The following is a 24,113-nucleotide window of genomic DNA, read 5'->3' as shown; positions in this document are numbered from 1 at the left end:
CCCACAATAATAATGTTAGCTGTGTGATATCCATTCTTTGCCATTATTCTTTTATTTCTGTTTGGCTGTTTTTGCTGTTAGTGACCCAAATGATACACATAATGATTACTGGCCCCGGAGGAAGGAAAGTCAAATAAGTAGATTAATGACAAGGCAGTAAAACTAGATAAAAGGGGAAGGAATATAAGTAATGAAAATGAACCCTTGGGCTGTCCAGAAAAGGCCAGGAAACCAGGAGTATCACCCTGATGGATGGCCCAGAGTAAGTGGTCTTCTTCAATTAGGTTAAAGGACAGAGAGTTTCCAAAAAGTTCTTAAAATGTAAATGGTCCATAACAAATTGATACTCTTTTTAAATGAGTTGTAAATGGAAAGAACGTTGTTGAAAAATTAAATTCTGCAGTCTGCTTTTTGCAAGTAATTCCCAATAAGACATGTATATAATTTTAAAAAATTATTCTGAATGCAGTAATCATTGATGCTACAAAATATTTTATTTTACCTTAAATTAAGGTACTTTTTTTTAAGGCCTTCTGGTGAAATGGCCAAACTAGAATGGATTTAGGAGTTAATTTATATAGTAAGGGGAAATCAAAACAGTATGAAAATCTAACAAAATTTTATTACAAGTGATCCTGTGCCCTAAATACAATTTATCTTGGAATAATCCTTTGTGACAACTGACTCTCTATTAAGGTGCCTCACAATTTTTCCCCCACAAGGTCTCAACTTCTTTTATTTTACCACTATTGTTAAAATCTTACACCATGCAGTTTCCTTTTTGCTTTCAAGAATGTAGATGATATTAAAGAGAATGTATAAAAGGCAAATGAGGTACCTAATATTAAGTGTATAAAAGGTAGCATATTTAAGAGATGTGAAGGATCATTCACCATGATCAAGTGGGATTTATAGCTGGGATGCAAGGAATGGTTCAACATATGCAAATCAATCAACACGAGACATCACATAATAGAATGAAAAAATATGATTATCTCAATAAGTGTGGAAAAGGCATTACAAAATTCAATATCCATTTATGATTAAAAACTTGCAACAAAGTGGGTATAGAGGAAATGTATCTCAACATAATAAAGGCCATATATGACAAACCCATAGCCAATATCATACTCAAGAGTGAAAAACTGAAAGTTTTTCCTGTAAGATCAGGAGTAAGATAAGGATGTCCATTTTTGCCATTTTTATTCAGAATAGTATTAGAAGTCCTGGCCAGAGCAATTATGAAAGACAAAGAAATAAAAGGTACTCCAAAGAGAAATGGAGAAGTAAAACTGTCACTATTTGCAGATGACATATTATATAAAGAAAATCCAAAAGACGCCATCAAAAAATGGTTAGAACTAATAAATTCAGTAATGTTGCAGAATATAAAATCAATACACAAAAATCTGCTGTTTCTATACTAATGATGAAGTATCAGAAAGAGAAGAAAACAATGTCATTTACAACTATATCAAAAAGAATAAAATACCTGAAAATAAATTTAACCAAGGAGGTAAAAAAGATCTATATCCTGAAAACTAAAAGGTATTATGGCAAGAAATTGAAAAAGATACAAATAAATGGAAAAATATTCCATGCACATGGATTAAAAGAACTAATATTGTTAAAATGTCCATACTACCTAAAGTAATCTACAGATTAAATGCAATCCCTATCAAAATCCCAATGGCATTTGTCACAGAAATAGAACAAACAATCTTAAAATTTGTATGGAGCCACAAAAGACTCAGAACAAAGCAATCTTAAGAAAGAAGAACAAAGCTGAAGGCATCACAGTCCCTAGTTTCAAACTCCATTACAAAGCTATAGTATTAAAACAGTATAGTACTGGCATAAAAACAGATATGTTGATCAATGGAACAGAATAAAGAGCCCAGAAATAAACCCACACATAAATTATCAATTAATTTATGACAAAGGAGCCAAGAATATACAATGGGGAAAGAACACTCTCTTCAGTAAGCTGTGCTGGGAAAACGGGATATTCACACATCAAAGAATGAAAATAGACCACCATCTTATACCATACACAAAAATAAAGTTGGAATGCATTTAAAAACTTAAACCTAAGACCTAAAATCATAAAACCTAGAAGAAAACAGATAGTAAGTTCTTTGAAATAAGTCTGGGTGATGATTTTTTAAATCTGACACCAAAATAAAAGCAACAAAAGCAAAAATAAAAAGTGAGACTACATCAAATTAAAAACCTTCTGCACAGCAGAAGAATCCATCAACAAAGTGAAAATATAACCTACAGAATAGAAAAAAAAAATATTTGCAAACTGTCTATCTGAAAAGTTAATATCCAAAATATATAAAGAACTCAAAAAAGGTTAATAACAAAAAACCAAATAATTCAATTTAAAAATGAGTAAAATATCTGAATAGGAATTTCTCTAAAGAAGATATATGAAAGGCCAATAGAACATGAGAAGATGATCAACATCACCAGTTACCAGGGAAATGAAAATCAAACCCATAATGAGATATCACCTCAGGACTGTTAGGATGGCTATTATTAAAAACACGAGAAATAACAAATCTTGGTGAGGAGGTGGAGAAAAGAGAATCCTGTGCACTGTTGATGAGAATGTAAATTGGTGCAGCCACTATTAAACAGTATGGGGGTTCCTCAAAAATTTAAAATAGAACTACCACCTGATTCAGCAATTCCACTTCTGGGTATTTATTGGAAGAAAACAAAAATACAAACTTGAAAACATACATGCACTCTCAATTTTGTTGCAGCATTATTTACAATAGCCAAGATATGGAAACAACCTAAGTGCCCATCCATGGATGAATGGATAAAGAATTTTTGGCATATATACATACAATGGAATATTATTCAGGCATAAAAAAGGAAATCCTGCTATTTGTGACAATATGCACAGACCTTGAGGGCAGCATACTAAGTGAAATAGGTCAAAGAAAGACAAATACTGTATAAACTCACTTGTATGTGGAGACTAAAAACAAAACAAAACAAAGCCAAATAAAAAACCAAACTCATAGAAAAAGGGACCAGGGGCGCCTGAGTGGCTCAGTTGGTTGAGCATCAGACTCTTGATTTTGGCTCAGGTCATGATCTTGGTTGTTGGATCGAGCCCTAAGTAGGGCTCCGCACTCAGTGGGGAGACTGATTCTCTCTCTCTTTTTTCTTCCTCTCTCCCTCTACCCCTTCCTCAGCTCGTGCTTTCTCTCTCTCTCTCTCTAAAATGAATAAATAAAATCTTTAATAAAAAGAAAAAAAGGGGAGTGCCTGGGTGGCTCAGGCTGTTAAGGATCTGCCTTGGGCTCAGGTCATGATTCCGGGTTCCTGGAATGGACCCGGCTCCCTGCTCAGCCTGCTTCTCCCTCCCCTGTCTGCCGCTCCCCATGCTTGTGCTCTTTCTCGCTGTCATAAATCAATCAATCAATCAATCTTATTAAAAAAGAAAGAAAAAAGAGAAAAAGGGACAGATTTGAGGTTAGCAGAGGAAGGGAATGGGGGAGGGGAAACAGGAGAAAGGTGGTCAAAAGGTACAAACTTCCAGTTATAATGTAAATAAATAAATAATAGGGATCTAATGTATAGTATGATGCCTATGGATAACACTGCTGTATTATATATAATAAAGTTGTTTTAAAAGTAAATTCTAGGAGTTCTCATCACAAGAGGAAAAGCTTTGTTTTCCTTTCTCTTTTTACTATATCTACATGAGATAATGGATGCTAGACAACTTACAGTGGCAATCATTTCACAATCTATGTAAGTCAAAATATGCTGTACGCCTTAAACTTACAAAGTGCTGTATTTCAATTATATCTCAATAAAACTGGAAGGGAAAAAAAAGAAGGCAAAGAAGGCTGGCTTGTCCCATTCAGAGGCTCACTAGTAATCAACAACTTGTGGGGTCGGAAGACCTGTAGTGGCTCTAGCTCATCGCCCTGGCAAAGCACGAACTTCTCTGGGCCTCAGCCTCAGCATGTGTTAACTGTGGCCAAGTAATTAACCACCAAAGAGGGCTCTAGAGAGGAGTCCGGATTTAGCAAGGTGCTGGCCACAGAGAACGCTAAACTTGAAAACTATCTGTTCTTGTGGTTACTAATATTGTTACCACGATTATACTGAACTGCCCCCAGACTTGCAGTTTGAGAACAATGTTGCTGCAGAAGGTTATAAAAAGTGTTATGTATCACTGACTTGCAAGGGGACAGGAGGCAGCCATTCAGAATGACCACTAAAATTACCACAAAAAATCTAATGCTATGAGAGTAAGAGAAAATAATAAGATAATACAATTTATTAGAGCACACTAATAATTTTGTTCAGTCTAATGTGATATATTGCTAATGTTACACTTACCATGTAATAGATTGTCACTATTCTGCTACATGATAGAAGAGTGTCTAGTTTCTGAAATTTTATTGATCTCTGTTGCTAGCTCTGCTCTTCACCCCTTTCCTTGGCTATCTTCTTCCTCATATGCAATTTGGCTTATGCGCGGACATAAATCCTTACGCAACAAACCAAAACAGCCACAAAGGAAAAGAACTCTACACATAATTAACATAAGAACTTAGCTGGGTATTATAAAGGTTCCAATTCAAAATTCAAAACTTCAAAAAAACGAAAATTACATACTGATTAAAAACTGAAAGCTACTGTTAGAGTATGTCTTGCTGAAATAGCTCCCAAATTGCTTTTCTATGATTCTTTTCTGAAAATGCATTATAAAATAAAAATGCTTATAAACAGTATTATGCCCATAGATATATATAGCACTAAATGTGTTTATTTCACTAAATTAAATTCACTAAAATGTGAAGATCTCAGGTAATTATTTTGTAACAAGGAAGCAGTATTTTAAACTAAAAAATATTCTTCCTTATTACAAAATATATTTATAGCAAGTTCCAACTATGATTAGTTTCCAATGATTAGTTTAGATGTTTCTAAATGGTGAATAGGCACCTGTTAAAAATGCTAAGCAAAGGCCAATTTCAAGATATTTTAGTCAAGGAATTGTCTAGAAGGTAATATTAAAAGGTTAGGTACTTTCATATTTTCATACTGATTTATAGATCAGTTTTACAGCCAGGTATAATATAATATACTAGGCTTCCATAAAAAAAAAAAAAAAAACAACAACAGGAAAATGGCAAGCAACAGTGTTAATGGAATAGCTATATTTTCTTACATTAAATTTTTCCTAAGTCTTAACATCAGAATTTTTGAAATTGCCTTTGCTTTAAGAAAGACCAAGGTAAGAGAAGTGAGAGATGATGAGAAATGAGAGACAGACTGAATGATCTGGGAAGGGGAATATACAGATGAGACATAGAAAAAGCTAGAACACTAATCATACATGTGGCATTACGATGCTTAAAAACTGATTTTAGTTAAATTAGAAATATCTTGTTCAGATAAAAATTCAATTTGATATATTATATATATAGAGAGAGAGAGACAGAGACAGAGACAGAGACAGAGGAAGAGAATACTAAGAACAAGTCATCAACTCATTAATCTCATCTCTGTTTATACTTTCAGAGCATCATCGTGTGTTTTTAAATGAAATTCTATGTTAAGATCAGTGAATACTTAGCACAGTAAATTAAAATTTGCCATTTTACATCACTTAATCTATAATAATGTATCTGAAGAAGAGCTTATGTCAGTGAGTCCAATTTACACTCAATAGGAGAACACATAAATTCCAAGGTTTATTTATGTTGAACTACTGTAAAAAGTTGGATCAGCACATTCTTGGAATTGTTCAACAGTCTAAGTTTATACCTGTCTTTGGATTATATAAAACAACTTCAACGTCCATTCTGCAATGAAAATTGCAGTTGTCTAAAAAAATGAAGTAGAACAGATCGAATCTTTCATCTACCACATTTAAAACTGTTATGTCTTTAGCAACGTAGGCACTATTCAAATAGAAAAACCCATATGGCTCATCTCGCTGAAATGGATGACACACATACCTCAACATTATCTTGGAAATACAAGGACATTTTGAAAGATGCTTGACATCAACATCTTTCCTTTTGGCAAAAACCTTGTCATCTTCCCTGGAATATTGCCAGAAACCATCTTAACTTGGACTAGAAAACTACTCTTCAGAGCTTAATCATTTCCCACCTCAACTATTAAAATTAAACTCTTCATAAATCTTATCTTCAGTACACTCAGTGGGTGGAGATGGTTCAGCCAAATCATTTCCTCCCCTAACCTTGTCTTATGTACTCTGACTTTCCATACATCCAGACACATTTCAGAAATTGTTACTTTAGTCATTCCTCTCCATCTCTGACAGGTTTTAAGCTCTCCTAAGAGCACTTCTTCTCCAAACCGCCTACTTAGTATCCACTTGTCTTCTAACTTTGACTTGTCTATCTCCTGTGATCAATTTCTGAGTTTCAACTGTGATTTGGCTTGAACTACTTTCCAAACTCTTTCCCATTACAGATAAGTACTTTTTTTTGTATTTCACCTCAATCATATTTCCTTGCATATTTATAGTTAACTTCAGATAAAATGTTTGGTCCACTGAAAGGTGCTATCTGACATTCTACTGTATTTGCATACTTATTTTCCTGAAATGTAAAAGTTTTATATTTAAAAATATGAAGGAAAAACTTACTGACCGACACATTAATAGCACTCTTGTATTAAAATGTAATTGTTTGGTAATGCTCTAGTAGGAAGAAAAAGAAATGAATGTCTCAGATTAATTTTTAATTAGTTAATTAACATTTGCACGGAACAATCTCAGCCTAAATAAGTAACTACTAATGCTTTGAAAATACTGACAGTTTTCAAAGGTTGGATATTGTTTACTCTGAAGTATCTGGGCACCATAGGAATCTGATAGCTCACTGAACTGGAAATCCAATCTACCCTTAATGTTAGTCTCAACTCAGATGAATTCATTTAGTAGCAGATAGTATTTACTAAGAATTTATAAAGTGTTGGGAAATGTGCCACATTCATTACACATATTATTTCATTTAATTTTGGAAACATTATTATTCTTATCCTTCATTTTATAAGTAAAGATGTTGAGGCTTACAGAGATTCAGTAACTTTCCTAAAGTCACACAGCTAAAAGTAATAGAGTAGGAATATAAATTCACATATGGCTCCAAAGCCATAGTGGTCATATTTACACTGGCAAAAAGTCACCCTAAAGTACCCCAGCTTCCAAATGAGAGTGAGAGTGCACTTTGAATTCCACTGAGCATTTCTTTTACTGTAATGCTGTAGTGAATAACAGAACAGCTGTTACATATCAGTTGTGATAACAGATCAGTGAGAAGTCTCAAACAGTCTGGGGGTATTTTTCCCACTGAGCTTTCTTAAATAGTTCTCTAAAGAAATTCTGACTCCATAATCAAGTACACTACAATGATATTAACTTGGTAAAAGGGGAAATTATATAGAGATAAGAGTATTTTCTGAGAGTCTTATTCATAAAGACTTAAATCTCTATTATTAAGCGGAGGGTATGCGGTTAAGTTGGCCATTTATAAACTCATCTCTTATATGGACCTGCTTTTATACAAAATACTGTTGAAGGCTTCTGGAAGCACAGGCTTCACAAGGAGCCAATAGCTTTTCTAGAGAAATCTCTTGAGTTCAGATTGGATGCTGCCTGAACTGCTGAGCCAGAGATACGAAGTTTGAATTTTATAACATACCTATTTAGACAGTCAAACAGAATTTACCTAAAATTTACCTCCACGTGAGTAAACATGATGTACAAAAATTTTTCCTAAAGCACTCTTTGTGGTAGCAGATGACTAGAAACACAATTATCAAGCAGGGCATAAACATATGCAGGGACAGAAAAAGGGCTTTTCCTTGTGTTTCCTATGTACTCTCTGAAAGTAACACTTGAAGTTATTCCACCACCTACAACACAGCTGTATCAGAAATTAAACTGAAAGTTGCTTACCCTGACCGATGAGGCCCTTCATCATTCTATCCTCCTGCCTTTTCAACCTTATCTCCCAAGCTTGCCATGCCTCAGTCCTTACCCTTCCTCCTATTTCTCAAACACAAAATCCATTCCTACTGACATCGTTGGCACTTGCTGTTCTTTGCCTTTCCCCAGCCAGTTGCAGAGGTGTGAACACAGATGTCACTTTTCCTCAAGTCTCAAATAATTTAGGGGCCACCTATTACCAACTCTGAGCAAATTGTTTTCTATAGCAAAGTTTGCAATAGTAAGTTTATTTGCAATTATTTTTAAAGATATGTCTCTCCCACCACTGAATTCAGGGAAAAAAGAGATCACCGATATATTTTTCACCAACGTTTATGTCATTAGAATATAGCTGGTGCTCAGTAAGTGCTTATCAAATAAAGTAGTTAATCCAAACCTCACAATAAATGGTTTATGAAGAATGACAAACCTTCAAGAATAACATATTTTTAAGTTTCAAAGTCACTTAATACAGGATGATACATGTTTCCAATAAAAATAGTAATTTGGGGGGGTCTATTTTTTTGGGTCAAAAATGACTAGTTTAGAATACTTTTGAAAGAATTCATCTACTTCAAATTACTGCCTCACTAGCTTAGAAATTTCAATTTAAAACAACTGAATATAAACTCTTAAAAGTAAATAATCTCTATGACCTAATATTTATAAATTGCATATATGATTACCTATTCTTTATGTTTAAAAAGCACACTGAAAGATGTAAAAAACTACAAGCCAGGTATCAAAGCCTTTCATTCTATTCAACACCTGATAGATGTTAGCTCAAAGAAGGGTTTCTTAATTTTAATAGCCAAGATAAAAAATTTAGAAATCCAACCACTTGCTGGTAGTACATATCATCTTAGAAGGGAACTTTTTTTGGCAGTCTTTATCAAAGACTTGAAAATGTTCCCAATACTACCATGGACAGACTGATGTGTAAGAGAAGGAAAAAGAAAAATCAAAGCAAAATAAACCAAAATCTTAAAAACCAGGTGCTAACTTGAAAATATTTAATATATGTAATCTCTTCAGATACAAAATTATTAAAGATACTACATGAAGTCACTTCTTTAATCTTTGTTTGCTATAGAAAACCTGTCACCTTGAATGCAGATATTGTCAAATGTAATCCTGTTTTCTCAAGTTTGACACAGAAGAATTTAGGCAAACTTCTTCTTTCTAGCAAAGGTTATTATTTTCTAGGTGTATTTATCAGATGCTCCATCTCAGGCCCAGCTGTGTCAGGTACTGAATCATATTCTTCTTCGTATTGAAATTCATGCCCATAAATAGGTACCAGTGACAATCTACTTCAGTTTTACAGAGAAGGACAAATGAAGGCAAATAAAGAACAGGAAAGTTCCACATACATAAAACCTTGTTATGACAGTTTCAAATATTATGTTCACATTTTCAATGACAAGAGGCTATACAATGCTTAATATAAAGTGCCATCTCTCAAGATGAATTTGTGAAGATGTTTTATGTTACACAGCATCTGAAAACCGAGTAAGGGAAAAAAGGATACCTAAATGAGAAGAGAGATATTAAATATGACCAGAAAACTAGTGAAGAAATGAGGAAAGAAAAATGCATAATAGATTTTCAGAAGTAATTAATTTGGCTGGTCATAAAACGAGCATTTAGCAAGAAGACTGATTTCATCCTCAAAGTTTACTCAAATTTATGAAGGGAAAGGAAGAGAAGGCAAAACTATATACATTCCCATTCACTTGACACAACCAAACAAAGACCAGGTGGCCAGAAAGCCCCAAAGATACTCAGTATTTTCCATGGAATTTATCATAAACATGAAGCTCTCTCTACATTATTTACCCTTGACAGGTGATAAAGACAGCAAGAATCTAGCATGTGCAGTTCAAAGTAATCAGCACAAGAGGACTGCTGAATACGAAATAGTTGTTACTGTGATCTACAAGGCTTTGCAGGATTTGAACCCCATCGCCTCTCTAACCTCATCTACTACTAGTCTCCCCTCACCCTTACTTCATCCCCACTGCTCTCTCTGCAGCTCTCAAGTCTGGAATGCCCATCGTCCAGATGTCTATGTAGCTTGCTCTCCCCCTTTCATCAGCTTTGACTCAAATGCTCCGCTTTTACCGAACCTTCCCTGGACACTTGATGACTTCAACCTCCACCCCTCCCCCAAATTGCTATCTTCTTCCCTTAGGCTTCCTATTTTCATGCCATTCAACATAATACATATTTTACTTATTTATCCAACATATTTCTTCCCTCACTAGAATGTAAGCTTCATGAGAAGAGGATTTGGGCTTTTTGTGGAGTCTTTCGGTCTGTTTTCTTCACCGCTGAATACCCAGTGCCTGGCATACATACTAGGCATGCAGTAACCGGCTGTTGAGCATGAGTGAATAACCTAACAAAGTTTAGATTTAAATGAGTAGCTATGAACAGAGTGATACACCTTCTCAAATATTAAAGCATAAGGTTTTTACTTCTTCCACAAATTTAAGAAGAGTCCAGTGTTTGTCTGGCTATCATTTCTGAATACAAAGAATAACACGACTAGAAACGGATACAATTGACAAACTACAGTAAGAAGACAGCAGTGCACTATCTTTGGCTAATGCTGACAAGAGGCATTTGTTTGCTTTCTACATAAAATAGTCTGATATTTACAGTACTTCAGTGAAAGTAGAAAAAAATTCAAACATTTACTTTTCAACTTTCATCGTAAATAAAGTAAGTATTTTTTTAAGAACTTTGATTCAACCAATTTTCAGTTGTCTTTTAACCTTGGAAAAACAGTTTGTGCTCTTCATTGTTTTAATAACTGTTTTCCTTATAACCCTGATAATAGGAAAAAATCTCATACTAATAGCGTTTAGGTTCATATTCATTAGGTAAATTATAGGGGAAAACCTATTTATTTGTAAACACGAGACATTATATGTAAATTTTCATTTTTATTTCAGTTGAATTCTCCAGTTTTATTAGTCCTGTTCGTACTTCTAACGTTTGCATCAAATATAAGTAGGCTTTTACTCTGGAAAACAGTATGGAGTTTCCTCAAAAAGTCGAAAATAGAGCTACCGTACGACCCAGCAACGCACTACTGGGTATTTATTTACCCCAAAGATACAAATGTAGTGATCCGAAGAGGTACGTGCACCCCGATGTTTATAGCAGCAATGTCCACAATAGCCAAACTATGGAAAGAGCCAAGATGTCCATCGACAGATGAATGGATAAAGAAGATGTGGTATATATATACAACGGATATCATGCAGCCATCAAAAAACCCCCGAAATCTTGCCATTTGCAACGATGTGGATGGAACTAGAGGGTGTTATGCTGAGTGAAATAAGTCAATCAGAGAAAGACATGTATCATATGATCTCACTGATATGAGGAATTCTTAATCTCAGGAAACAAACTGAGGGATGCTGGAGTGGTGGGGGTGTGGGAGGGATGGAGTGGCTGGGTGATAGACATTGGGGAGGGTATGTGCTATGGTGAGCGCTGTGAACTGTGTAAGACTGTTGAATCACAGACGTGTACCTCTGAAACAAATAATACATTATATGTTGAAAAAAGAAAAAAAGAAGATAGTAGGAAGGGGAAAATGAAGGGGGGAGAAATCGGAGGGGGAGAAGAACCATGAGAGACTATGGACTCTGAGAAACATACTGAGGGTTTTAGAAGGGAGGGGGTGGGGGGATGGGTATTAAGGAGGGCACGTATTGCAAGGAGCACTGGATTCATTGTTATACACAAACACTGAATCATGGAACACTACATCAAAAACTAATGATGTAATGTATGGTGACTAACATAAAATTAATAAAAAATTTAAAAAATATAAGTAGGCTTTGACATTAAAGCAAATTTTCTTTCTTTTATTAAGATTTCACTGATTTATTTGAGAGAGAAAAAGAGCAAGAGCAGGGGGAGGGGCAGAGAAAGAGGGGGAAACAGAATTCCCGTATACAGAGCTCAATCCCAGGATCCCTGGGATCCTGACCTGAGTGAAAGGCAGATGCTTAACCAACTGAGTTACCCAGGCACCCCAAATTTTCTTCTTTAACATATTACTTTGAATTTTACCTGAGAATTTTAATACAGTACCATGTATAGTAACAAAAGCTTAAAAATGATTAAAAAAAAAAGTTAAAACTAATCAGTACCTTAAAGAACTGTTTATCCATGTGGAAGAAGGCATACGTATTCATTTCTCCTACACTTCCCTTTCCATCATTAAGGAACTTCAATTACCATATAGTCACTTTAAAAACCCAATCTAGACAATATAGTTCAGAACATGCTTTGTCCTGCTCACCAGGCAATCTGCCTCCTTGCAAGAGGTACTTATAGGTATCAGTGCCATCAGATGCTTAGAACACGAAAAGCATATGAGTAATATTGCTCAGATATACACAGTGCATCTATGGCTCAAATGTACCATGAAAACTTGTTATAACATAGCTTCCTTTTGCTCATTTCACTGATGAAAAGAAAAATCTGTACCCTTCTTTAGAGTCACTGAAGCCAAAAGGTAATATAGTAGTAAGAGTTATTTTATTTTAGGTTTTATTTCTCATATCCTCCTTGTGGGTTCATGTTTTTAACATTCGGCTTCACCTCAGGAAAAGAGTATCCACTACTAGAAGCAAGTGATATACTTGAAAAACAACAGGAAAATGCCAATACCATCTGTGTGGTTATTAATTTAGGTCACGCGTAAATAAAGTAACTAATTTCAAAGGATGTTAGTGCTTTTAGCATCTGAAGAAATGGCCAGTTTAAACTATCCCATCTGCATTTGCTTTGGGATATTAGGCAGCAAATGAAACACAGGGGCAAACCAACCTATCATTTGGCTGGGAAAGAAATATCAATTTAAAGATGTTATCTTTTCAAAATGTTTTGGCAGTGTTTTAAGTTATATCAAACTATTATCTATAATATAAAATGGCAACAGAGCATTTATTTTTTCATTAATGTAATATGCTTGAATTATAAAATAAATGCCTAAGTTCAGATACAGTTAACATTTAAAAGTTACTCATTCTTCCAAACTGAAATTTGCAATGACTAATTATTACACTCAGACACATACCAAAGTTATTTTAAAAGAGTATTTTGTTAACATCTCCAAACATAAGTCCATAAAATTAGGTTCTTCTGTGGTAATTTTTGTTCATTTTTATTAAAAAATTCAGCCACTGAGTTGACATCTTATAATTTTTAGTAAAAAAAATATTAATTTGAGAGTTACATGTTGTACCTTCCCTTCAGCTCAAAACTGCCTGCTGTGAAGTGATACTATTATACAACTGGCCATGGGCTAGATGTATGTAAGACAGAGTACCAGCTCAGATTTTGAGGGCTCTCTTTTAGTGGATGTCAGGAGCCATTTTCTTTAACCATTTTTGGGCACAATTTACCCTTGCTACATTTATGATAAGTGAAAGAAACAAATGCCAGTCAAGTATCCAGAACTTTTGTTCCCAAGGAAGCAGGAGCTCTCATTTCCAGTGACTACCATAAGAACCTTCCATAGCTGTGGTGTCACGTAACTGAAATTGGTTCTATTAAAATCACATACAGATAGGGGCACCTGGGTGACTCAGCTGGTTAAACATTAGGCTCAGTTTCAGCTGGGGTCATGATCTCCAGGGTGCTGAGATGGAGCCCTGTGGGGGACTCCACGCTCAGCGGGGAGTCTGCTTGAGGATTTCTCTCCCTCTGCCTTCCCCCCCTCACATGCATGCTCTCTCTCAAATAAATAAAAAAATAAAACAAAACCACATATATAAAATGTCATCATGAATCAGAGGGGTAAAAAATTTATTTTCTAGAATTTAACATCCCAGCAAAAATTAGTGGAATTACTCATAGAAATTATCAACTGAAATCATTTTATTTTGGGGGATGCCTGGGTGGCTCAGTCATTAAGTGTCTGCCTTCGGTTCAGGTCATGATCCCAGGGTCCTGGGATGGAGCCCCTCACTGGGCTCCCTGCTCCGCAGGAAGCCTGCTTCTCTCTCTCCGCTCCCCCTGCTTGTGTTCCCTCTCTCGCTGTGTCTCTCTGTCAAATAAATGAATAAAATCTTTAAAAATAAATAAAAGTATTGAAATTTTATTTTTAAAGATTTTATTTATTTGAGAGCAAGAAAACATGAGTGGGGGGGGCAGAGGGAGATGGAGTGGGAGAAGCAGGCTCCCCACTGAGCAGGGAGCAGGATGCTGGATGCTCTATGTTCAATCCCAGGACCCTGAGATCATGACCAGAGCTGATGTTTAACCAACTGAGCCACCCAGGCACCCCTCTATTTATTTTAGAGAGAGAAGGGGTGAGAGAAAGAGCGCACACAAGTGAACAGGGGGAGGGACAGGAAGAGGGAGAAAGAATCTGGAGCAGACCCTGAGACCACAACCCCAGCTGAAACCAAGAGTCAGTTGCCCAAAGGAGCCAGCTACCCAAGCGCCCCACAAATGAATTTAAAGAAAAGAAATTCTGATGAAAATATTTCAACTGAGAGGTTAAAAATATGAGACAAAAAAAAATCATGTTGAGATTTCTACGTCAAAAATCTCTAGACCATATAAACTATATGAGCTCAATTTTTTTAAAGATTTTATTTATTTATTTCAGAGAGAGACAGACAGAGTGCATGAGGTGGGGGGGCAGGGGGTGTGCAGAGGGAGAAGCAGAATCCCTTCTGAGCAGACAGCCCAATACGGGGGTTCCATCCCAGAACCCTGGGATCATGACCTGAGCTGAAGGCAGACACTTAACTAACTGAGCTACCCAGGCACCCCTATGAGCTCATTTTAAAAAAAAAAAACAGGTTGTAGAGGGGAGATATATTTTGATGCTATCTAAAACCTGGAAAAAAAAAATTCTTTAATAATTCTGAAAGTTTCAAATCGCATAAGTCATTTTAAAATTAAGATAAATTTGAAGACTGCCAAAGGGCAGCATCTGTGTGAGCTAAGGCATGTACCAGATAACTTAACATTCGATACCAGAAAGTTCTGAATTCAGAGAGAATATCCAGATCAGAAAGAAGGGGGCAATTACAAGTCTCTAGTGAAAGGAAGTGGAGACCAACATTTTTTAAGTCTTACTAAAATTAATCCCCTCTACTCAGGATCTGCAGAAACATTGTTACACTTAGAGGTTAAGGTGCTTGGTCTTCTCTTCATCCAGGAATTGGTGGCAGCCCTAATTGAATCACATATATGAAAATAAAGGACAACTGCCTGGACCATAAATATTAAGTTATGCTTGTCACTTAAAAAAAATTCTCTCACAATTTCCTTCAATTTTTTTAAAAAGCTTCATTTATTTTTAGAGAGAAGAGAGAGAGAGAGAGAGAGAGAGATTGAGAGAGAGAGAGAGTGTGTGTGTGTGTGTGTGTGTGTGTGTGTGTGTGTGTGAGTGCGGAGGGGCAGAGGGCAAGGGAGAGAATCCCAAGCAGACTCCCTGCTGAGCACAGTGCCCTGTGCAGGGCTGGATCATATACGACCCTGAGATCATGACCTGAGCCAAAAATCAAGAGTCGGGTGCTTAACTGACTGAGGCACCCAGGAGCCCCTCATTTCAATTTCTAAGTAATAAACATGTTTTTAAAATAAAATTGAGTGGTACCTTTTATTTTTTAGCATATGAGAACTTTTTGTTTTTATTTTTAGTTTTTCCTAGTGCCATTTAGAATTGCCTTTTGTTTGATTTTACTTATCCAGCAACCCATGAGCCAGCAAGTAAATAAAGTATTTGTAATTCAAAAGACGATTCAAATGAAGACAGGATGATCTTGGAGTATTCACTGTAAACTTGAATCCTCAAATGCTTCTAATCTCTTTAAACATTACTCTGGTTCAAGTATATTTCGGATTTATGATTTGAAAGGGCTCAGTTATCTGACGAGAACAGGAGCATATTAAGTCTCTGCATAATACAGTTTTGAAATGGCATGCACATTAGACACTAAGCAGTTATTAAACCTTGCTTTTAACCTACCAGTTTTCTAAATCTTCCCTCCACAGCTTGATTCCCAGTAGAGAAAAAAAGTAACTCAAACAAAAATTTTCCTGTTTACTGCAATAAGCTATTTAACTTATCTGTGCACAGGCTGAGAAATTATGGAACAGGGATTAATGTATTTGCCCATAGGGACCTTGCATAGATGGTTAGCCTGAATTTTCATTTGTATTTTCAATTCATATTAGGATTACCTATTTTGACCCACTTATAAACTGAATGACATAACAAAATAGCACTATTTTCCTACTTGCTATTTAACTAATGCTGACAAGTTACTTTCAGCTCTTTGAACTTAATTTAGCTTATTTATAAATGAAGATAACAATATAGTCTGCTAAAACAAATGAACTAATATTAAAGTACTTTGACCACTATAAAATATTATGTAAGTGTAAAAAATTATATATTATGCTACTTTTATATGAATGAAAACTAGCTGGTTATTTCCTCATCATGCCTTTTATAAAGAGATGAAAAAACAGAAAGATACTGTTTTGAAGTAGTCTGATAATTGAGATTTCAAACTTAAACACTTTCCTAACAATTAAAATAAAGTAATATAGGTTAGTGCTAAAATATACTTAATCTAGCCAATTGAGTTTTACACATTAAGGAAAGACTCTTGAAGGCTACATATAAAACATACAGAACAGTCACATATGCTGGTGGAAAGAGAAGAACTGAAAACAAATGTTATACTTCCCAATTTGTTCTCAGTCATTCCCAGCTAGAACATCTAGGGTTAAGAGTAGAGTTAGGGGTAGGAGCAAGGGCAGGTTTAGAGTCTGGGTTACAGTTTTGGCTAGATTACAGCAGGCATTTTAATCAATCACTTTTTTCTCTTAGCCAACTGGAAAATAATAAAATTTATGATGATGAGAACACAAAGTGGTCATGTGTGAAGTGCTATACCATATATAGAGATATAGAACGTGTATATATGTTTTTACATAAAATCACGGTTCATTATACCTTACAACAACCCTATTAATTTTACTTTACAGGCAAGAAAACTTAGGCACAGAAGAGTTAAGTAGATTGAGCAAGGTCACACAACACTACCTGGCTCTTGGGCTTTTTTATTTTTTAAAAAGCCATACTGAAGTTCAGATTATATACAGAAAATCTATCCAACTTATTGTACAACTCGAGTTTTGACAATTTTATGAGGTTCAACTGTCATTACAATCCAGTTGAGACATTTTCATCAAGCCAAAAAAACCTCTCATACCTATAAACAGCTGGCCTTTAAACAACAGGGCTTAGGAACATCAACCCCATCCCACTGGAAAATCCACTCCTGATTTCCCAAGAACTACTAATAGCCTACTGTTGAGCAGAAGTCTTACTACCTTACTAATAACATACAGTTGATTAAGATATTTTACATGTTATATGTATCATATACTGTAGTTTTACAATAAAGCTAAAGAAAAAACTTAAGATCATAAGAAAAAAAATGTTTACCATACTGTAAAAAATCTGCATAATAAATGGACCCACACAGTTCAAACCCATGTTGTCAAGGATCAAGGGTATAGTCAATCCCATCAGAACCCCCAGCCCTAAAAAACCACAAATCCCCTTTACCTATAGATGTCTTCTCTGGGCATTTCATAGAAATGGAATCGTATCAACATGTAGTCTTCAGCATTGGACTTGTTTTAATTAGCATAAGGTTTTAGAGGCTCATGTATACTGCAGTGTGTATTACCTCATTTCTCCTTATTGCCTAATAGTATCTTTTGTTGGGATATACTACATTGCATATCCATTTATCAGTTAATGGACATTTAGGTTATTTCTCCTTTTCGGCTATTATAAATAATGCTGCTATGAACACCCGCATACAGTTGTACTGACAAATATTTTCAGTTCTCTTGGGTAAATACCTAGGATTTAAACAGTTTACATGGAAAATTTATGTAAAACTTTTTGAGAAATAGCCGAAGTGGCTATTATTTTACATTCCAGCAGTAATGTATGAGGGATTTGGTTTTTTTCACACTCTCACTAACACTCACCAGAGCTCAAGAACTCCACCACTACCCTCTCCAGCCTTTCACTGACCACACATGTGTCCCAGAATGTTGGACAGGAGAGAGGAAGGAGCTAAGTGAATGGAGAAGTAAGGGAGACAGAGATCCTTATACTTTTTCAAAGACAACCACATTGATTCCAACTGATGACCCATCAGGGCCCTCTCAAGTCCACAGTTTACATTATGATTCACTCTTGGTTTGTAGGTTCTATGAATTTGGACAAAAATGAAATGGCATGTATTCACTATTATATGTGATGATGATAATCCTAAATTCTGCAGTTACATGGTAATATTAACAACTATATTTCAATAGCAAGCAAACCAATGTGATAAAATGGGAAGAACCATCCTTAATAGAAGAATTATGTGAGCAATATTTAATGGGCAATCTATAATATCAGGTTTATTTACTGTATATTGAAGTTAGAAACATTTTTCATGTTCCTTTAAATTTCTTTTAAAATAACCAAATACTTGTTAAAGCAAATCCTTGTCTAATATTAAATATTGTATTTATAAATTTTTACCAAAAATCAAATTTTACCTCTAATTGTATTTTCTACCATAAGAGGATATACAGTGAAAGTAACTTAAGAAAATACTCTTATCAGTTCAAGGTTATCCTTCCTTGTTGGCAAAAGTGGTTAATCACAAGACCTGAGGACAATGAAAGTGACCAGAAAAAAATACAGGACAAATTCTTCAACAGATGACTTTTTTTCTTTGTTTGCTTATGAAAGACATTCATAGTTCATTAGGGATTTAAAACACTATGGAATTTTATATACAGCCAAACAAGAGGATGTGTGATATTGTACTTGGAAAATAATGAACAAAATATAAGAGTACTACAATTGTTATAAAGCCAAACCAAGTGGACTATTTTTATAAACAGCTTTTCTAACAAAAACATACGTAACTATATTCCATGCGTAATCCCACTGTAATAATGCATCTCCTCTCAAAAAAAAAAAAAAAGTTGGCTGACATTTTCTAGGCAACAGCAAAGTAATATAGACTATAAAAATATCGAGCATATGTACAGCTTTGTCATCAGGAAAATGTTAAACAGAATTGTTGAGAACTTTACAAGGAGAAATAAGAGACTGAACATATTAAAATAATAAAACATGACATTAAAATGTCATCGAGGAAACCTCTAAAATCATTACCTGGAACCAGTTCCATAATGATGTAGATAGGCTGTCTTTGTGTGCAAACGCCTATAAGTTTGACAATATTGGGATGATCGTATTGCTTGAGAATTCTGGATGAGAGAAAAGTGTAAAAACAGTTACCATTTAAATACTAAAACATTAAACCATCATGAATAGTGTGCCCAAGTAGAATATACTTTACTTGACATAATTCTCTTTTTAAAACTTTAGTATGAAGCCAAATTATGATAAATGATGAGATGTACACAAGTGTGGATAAATATTGGCAAACTACAGGTACAAATGAGTCAATTCTCCTTAATCCAATTAAATTTTCATTTAAAAATTACTGAATAAGTAAAAACCATGCTAAATATGAACAACTTACTTAGTCCCAAACACGTACAATTCCCTTCAAAGTATCTCGTTTTAGCTGCTACCACAAAAGCGTAACTGATAAGTATTAATGGACCAAAAACTGTAAGCTGCTAGAGTGGCATCTTTTTGTTTTGTTGTTTTAGGGACACACTTGATTGAAAATACATAAATAAGAATTCAATTCATATGGGTAAATGCTACAGGCTAATTATCTTATTAGATTTTATAAAATACTATCTTGATGAACATGATCAATTTCAAAATAGTAAAAACAAAAATTTTAAGAAAACTGGCTAAAGATAAAAAATAATTAAGTAACAGTTTCAATATAGACTTAAGCTGAAGCAGAGGGGACTTTGCTTGGATAAAGACAAAATTTCATCCGAGGGCTATAAAAGTAGCATAGCCTCATCCATGGCACTCCAAGCATAAGTTAAAGATAAATTAGATTCCATCATAGGCCTATTTACCCTGAATATTTGTTACCAAATTTTATTCCAGATTATCCTATTGACATAGTTATAAATTCACTCATATTTGAAAAATGCAGTTTTCTTTCCTAAGAGAATGAAAAAAAAAACTATTGGGAGAAAGATAAAACAGTTTATAAATGTTTTGTACAAATCCAACTAAAGCAGAGATAACTCTAAGAAAAATGCTTTAGATTGTATATAATGATTTATAAGGGAAAAGATAGAGTGGGAAAAATTCTAGAGATAAGGAAAATATTGTCACTAACTTGGAGCTTGCAACTTTTATGAGGAATTAAAAAGGAAGTCTTAGAATGTTTGACTTTAATCCAAAATGTCATTTCTTAAGTTGGAAACTGCTTAGTAAAGAAAGTCCACAAAATAGCCAGGCTGAACTCAATATTAAGTATCTAAATATATAGCTCTAGTGTCTATTTAATGATACTTGGGAGTTCCCATGGATACAACTCTCCTTTTTAACCTAAAACTTCCTAATTCCACTTTAGAAAATGGACTTTTCCACTTTAAGAAATTTAATACTTTATTTTGTAATAAAACAATCACAAATTAGAGAGCAAGAAAATTAACTATTTTTTCAAAATAATATAAGATATAACCTTGGACCTTAAAAATACCTATGAATAACTATGCAATGAGCCTAAGAATTTCTTTTGTGATAGCATGCCTTTATCACAGCATATTTTTCGCCTTCTAATAATGTACCTTTAAAAAGTTTACAACTTTATTCTATGATAATATTTAATAAATGCATCCAACTAGGTTAATCCATTGCTATCAATATTAATTTTTAGATAATGAATGGAGAAATGTACATCAAAATGGTCCATCCTATGGCCCTAGTTCTCTTGTTGCCATCATCTTGGTTCTCTGACACCACTTTATAGGAACTTCAATTTTATACACTATGCCATGATAGAGGCACACCTAAGCACACGCACACACGCGCACACACACACACACACCCCTTTCCCTTTCTCCCTTTAAAACACAAATCTCTATGTATTCTCCTTTCCCATCCATATATCCATGCATCTCAGAATGAGAGTTCATCCTTACTCTGTCCAAAACATCTTTCCATTTGTTTTGTGCTGTGTTGTATATACTGGATTTTACCACTAATAGAACAGTGTTAACCACATGCAATACAGGGATAGCAAATTGGAACATTAAATTTTAGCCAATAATCCTAGAAGATTAGAAAAGAAACAATGTGCAGATTTTGGAACAAATGCCCCACACTGAGTTGAAGAAGAAATTTGAGGTTCTCAGAAAAGAAAGGTAACAGCTCAGTAAAGACTATCAACTGAAAACATCTAAGGAAGGTTAGATATAATTATATGTACCTAAATATATATACATAAATTATGTATTTGTATATAGACTATATTTTTATTATAAAGACAATCACAACATTGCATATATACATGCCTATGTAATGTATGTGTGATAAAAGCAAAAAATACTGCAATATACCAATACTGAAGAATACTCACTGTTTTTTAGCATCTGGTTCTTTTGACTGTGATTGTATAACTAATGTATAATCTAGCTCAAAAACAAACTTTTTGTTTCTACATTGTGTAAGTGCTTACTTATGAGGGTTCTAAAAGTGCTTACCACTATTTCAGTAAATCATAATTTAAGATAATTCCAAACATCACATTTAATGTTATAGTGTTACCTTATAAATACACGTTTAATATAACTTTTGTAAACTCACTTGGCTTCTTGTAAAAATTTTATTTTCAGTTCCTGAGGAAGGTCTTCTTTACATGTTTTAACAGCAACAGCAGTTTTATCCTTTAATATGCCCTTATATACTTCACCAAAATTTCCCTGAAAATACAAACACATTTATTGTTTAAGATATAAGACAGCCACATCAATCTTTGCAAAATACAAGGAAAGCACATAATAATGAATTTTGAGTTCAAAGTATTGCTAGCTTTATTCAGAGTCTTAAGTGGAACTAAATATTGGAAATGTTGCTCTTTCCAATTCTCCAACTTTAAAAATAGTACCCAACCCACCTACTATTTGGGGGATTGAAGCTTGAGGAGAACCGGAAAAGAAAAAATGGGGAAAAATTCCAAGAGACTTGGATAAAAGGAGAAACTCAAATTGAAGCCATCAGAAGTATTTAAGTTTCACATCTCCTAGTGCTCTTTACCCCCAAGCTCTAAATTTTATTAGATTAAGAAGTTATTAATTAATGTTTCAAGATAAAGCAAAGACTTCATGAAGTGCCTGTTGGTATGGATCCCCAAAACTGAGTATCAGTTGAAGAGTGTCAGGGAATAAGGGAGAGGCAACAGAACCAGGCAGACCAAGAAAGTATCACCAGCCAACTGCAGACTGTCAATCTCAGAAAAGCTCCGAGTAAGAGAAGGTGCTTACCCAAATGCCAGTGTCACCCATGTTGAGTTTCTATCAAATGTATAAATCCCTAACTTCATGCTGTGGCTCTAACCTATTTTGACTTAACTTGCCTTACTTCAACTTTGGAGTTGTTTGTTTTTTATTATTAATATAAAACCAAATATTACGAAGAAGATCTATAAAGTTAATACAACTATTTTTTAGTATTCAAGTTTTTATGTATGTATATATATTGTTTACATAACTATAATCCTAACATGCAAGCCTTATAATAAGCTTCAATGCTATTGTTGAGCAAGAACTAACTGAACTAGGACTCTGGTAGTTTTGGGTTTGAGTTCTAAGTACAATGTAACTTTTTTTTAAGATTTACTTTCTTTAGATAGAGAGCGAGCACATGAATACAAGCAGGGGGAGGGGCAGAGGGAGAGAATCTCAAGCAGATTCCCTGCTGACTGTGCAGCCCCAAGGTCATGACCCAAGCCAAAAGCAAGAGTCAGATGCTGAACCAACTGAGCCACCCAGGTGCCCTGAGGGATTTAACTCTTAACAGTTCAAGGTGTGTAAGTTTCATGTTATTAATAAATTTAAAATTACTAAAATATTTATTTCAATATATATTTTTGTACCTGTACATTTACATCTAATTTCTATCAGAATTTTTTTTTAATTTTTTAAATTCTAGTGTAGTTAACAGTGTTATGTTAGTTTCAGGTGTACAATGTAGTGATTCAGCAATTCCGTACATTACTTAGTGCTCATTGTGGTAAAGGTACTCTTAATCCCCTTCGCCTAGATCACCTATCCCCTACTCACCTCCCTTCTGGTAACCATCTATTTGTTTTTTATGATTAAGAATCTGTTTGTTTCGGTTTGCCTTTTCTTTTTCCTTTGTTCATTTGGTTTCTTAAATTCCACACATGAGTGAAATCATATGGTATTTATCTTTCTCTGACTTGCTTAGCATTATACCCTCAGGATCCACCCATGTTGTTGCAAATGGCAAGATTTCGTTCTCTTTTATGGCTGAATAATATTCCATCATATATATTTACCACATCTTCTTTATCCATTCATCAGTCAATGGACACTTAGGTTGCTTCCATATCTTGGCTATCGTAAACACTGCTGCTATAAATATTGGGGTTTATATATCCCTTTGAATTAGTATTTTTGTATTCTTTGGGTAAATTCTTTGGCTGGATTGTAGGGTAGTTCTATTTTGGAATTCATTCATTCTGAAATTCATGGTCCATCATCATCAACATTTTATCTTCAATATACTCTCTGGTGATTCTCTTCACCTTTTTGTTCTAACAAACTTGGCTCTCACCTGAGCTTTCAAATGGTGGCTGAGCTTCCTTTTGCCTTCTGAACTTAAGTGAAGATTCCCCTGTCACCTTCCCTCCTCCCACTGCCCTGGAGATGATATAGAGTATTCAACTAACTCCTTGTCACTGCTTTCAAACCATTTTCCCTCCTGCATTCCCCAAAACAAAACTCTGAAACTCTATCATTTGATTATATATCTACTGCCCCTTACTGTAGCTACCAGCTACTGAATCTGAAAATATTTTCCTTTGGTTATTAACAATTTGAACTCCTAGAATACAGTGCTCAG

General features: G+C 34.6%; 1 protein-coding gene across 2 annotated transcripts in view; it reads right to left on the bottom strand.

The window, feature by feature from the left end:
- Nucleotides 1–24,113, bottom strand: part of FER (FER tyrosine kinase) — a 427,371-nt gene that overhangs the window by 129,648 nt on the left and 273,610 nt on the right. For both annotated transcript variants that reach the window (XM_028102607.2, XM_028102608.2), the window contains 2 exons: nucleotides 21,834–21,949; nucleotides 19,260–19,354 (listed from right to left, as the gene is read on the bottom strand). In XM_028102607.2, the coding sequence (XP_027958408.1) occupies nucleotides 19,260–19,354; nucleotides 21,834–21,949 (211 nt within the window). The remainder of the gene's footprint in view (nucleotides 1–19,259; nucleotides 19,355–21,833; nucleotides 21,950–24,113) is intronic.

The sequence above is a fragment of the Eumetopias jubatus genome, unplaced genomic scaffold (genome assembly GCF_037043125.1).
Source record: "Eumetopias jubatus isolate StellerSeaLion01/CBP00866 unplaced genomic scaffold, mEumJub1_p1.0 scaffold_5, whole genome shotgun sequence".
Lineage (NCBI taxonomy): Eukaryota > Metazoa > Chordata > Mammalia > Carnivora > Otariidae > Eumetopias > Eumetopias jubatus.
The sequence above is the reverse complement of the archived record's forward strand: the minus strand, read 5'-3'. Positions and strand labels throughout refer to the sequence as shown.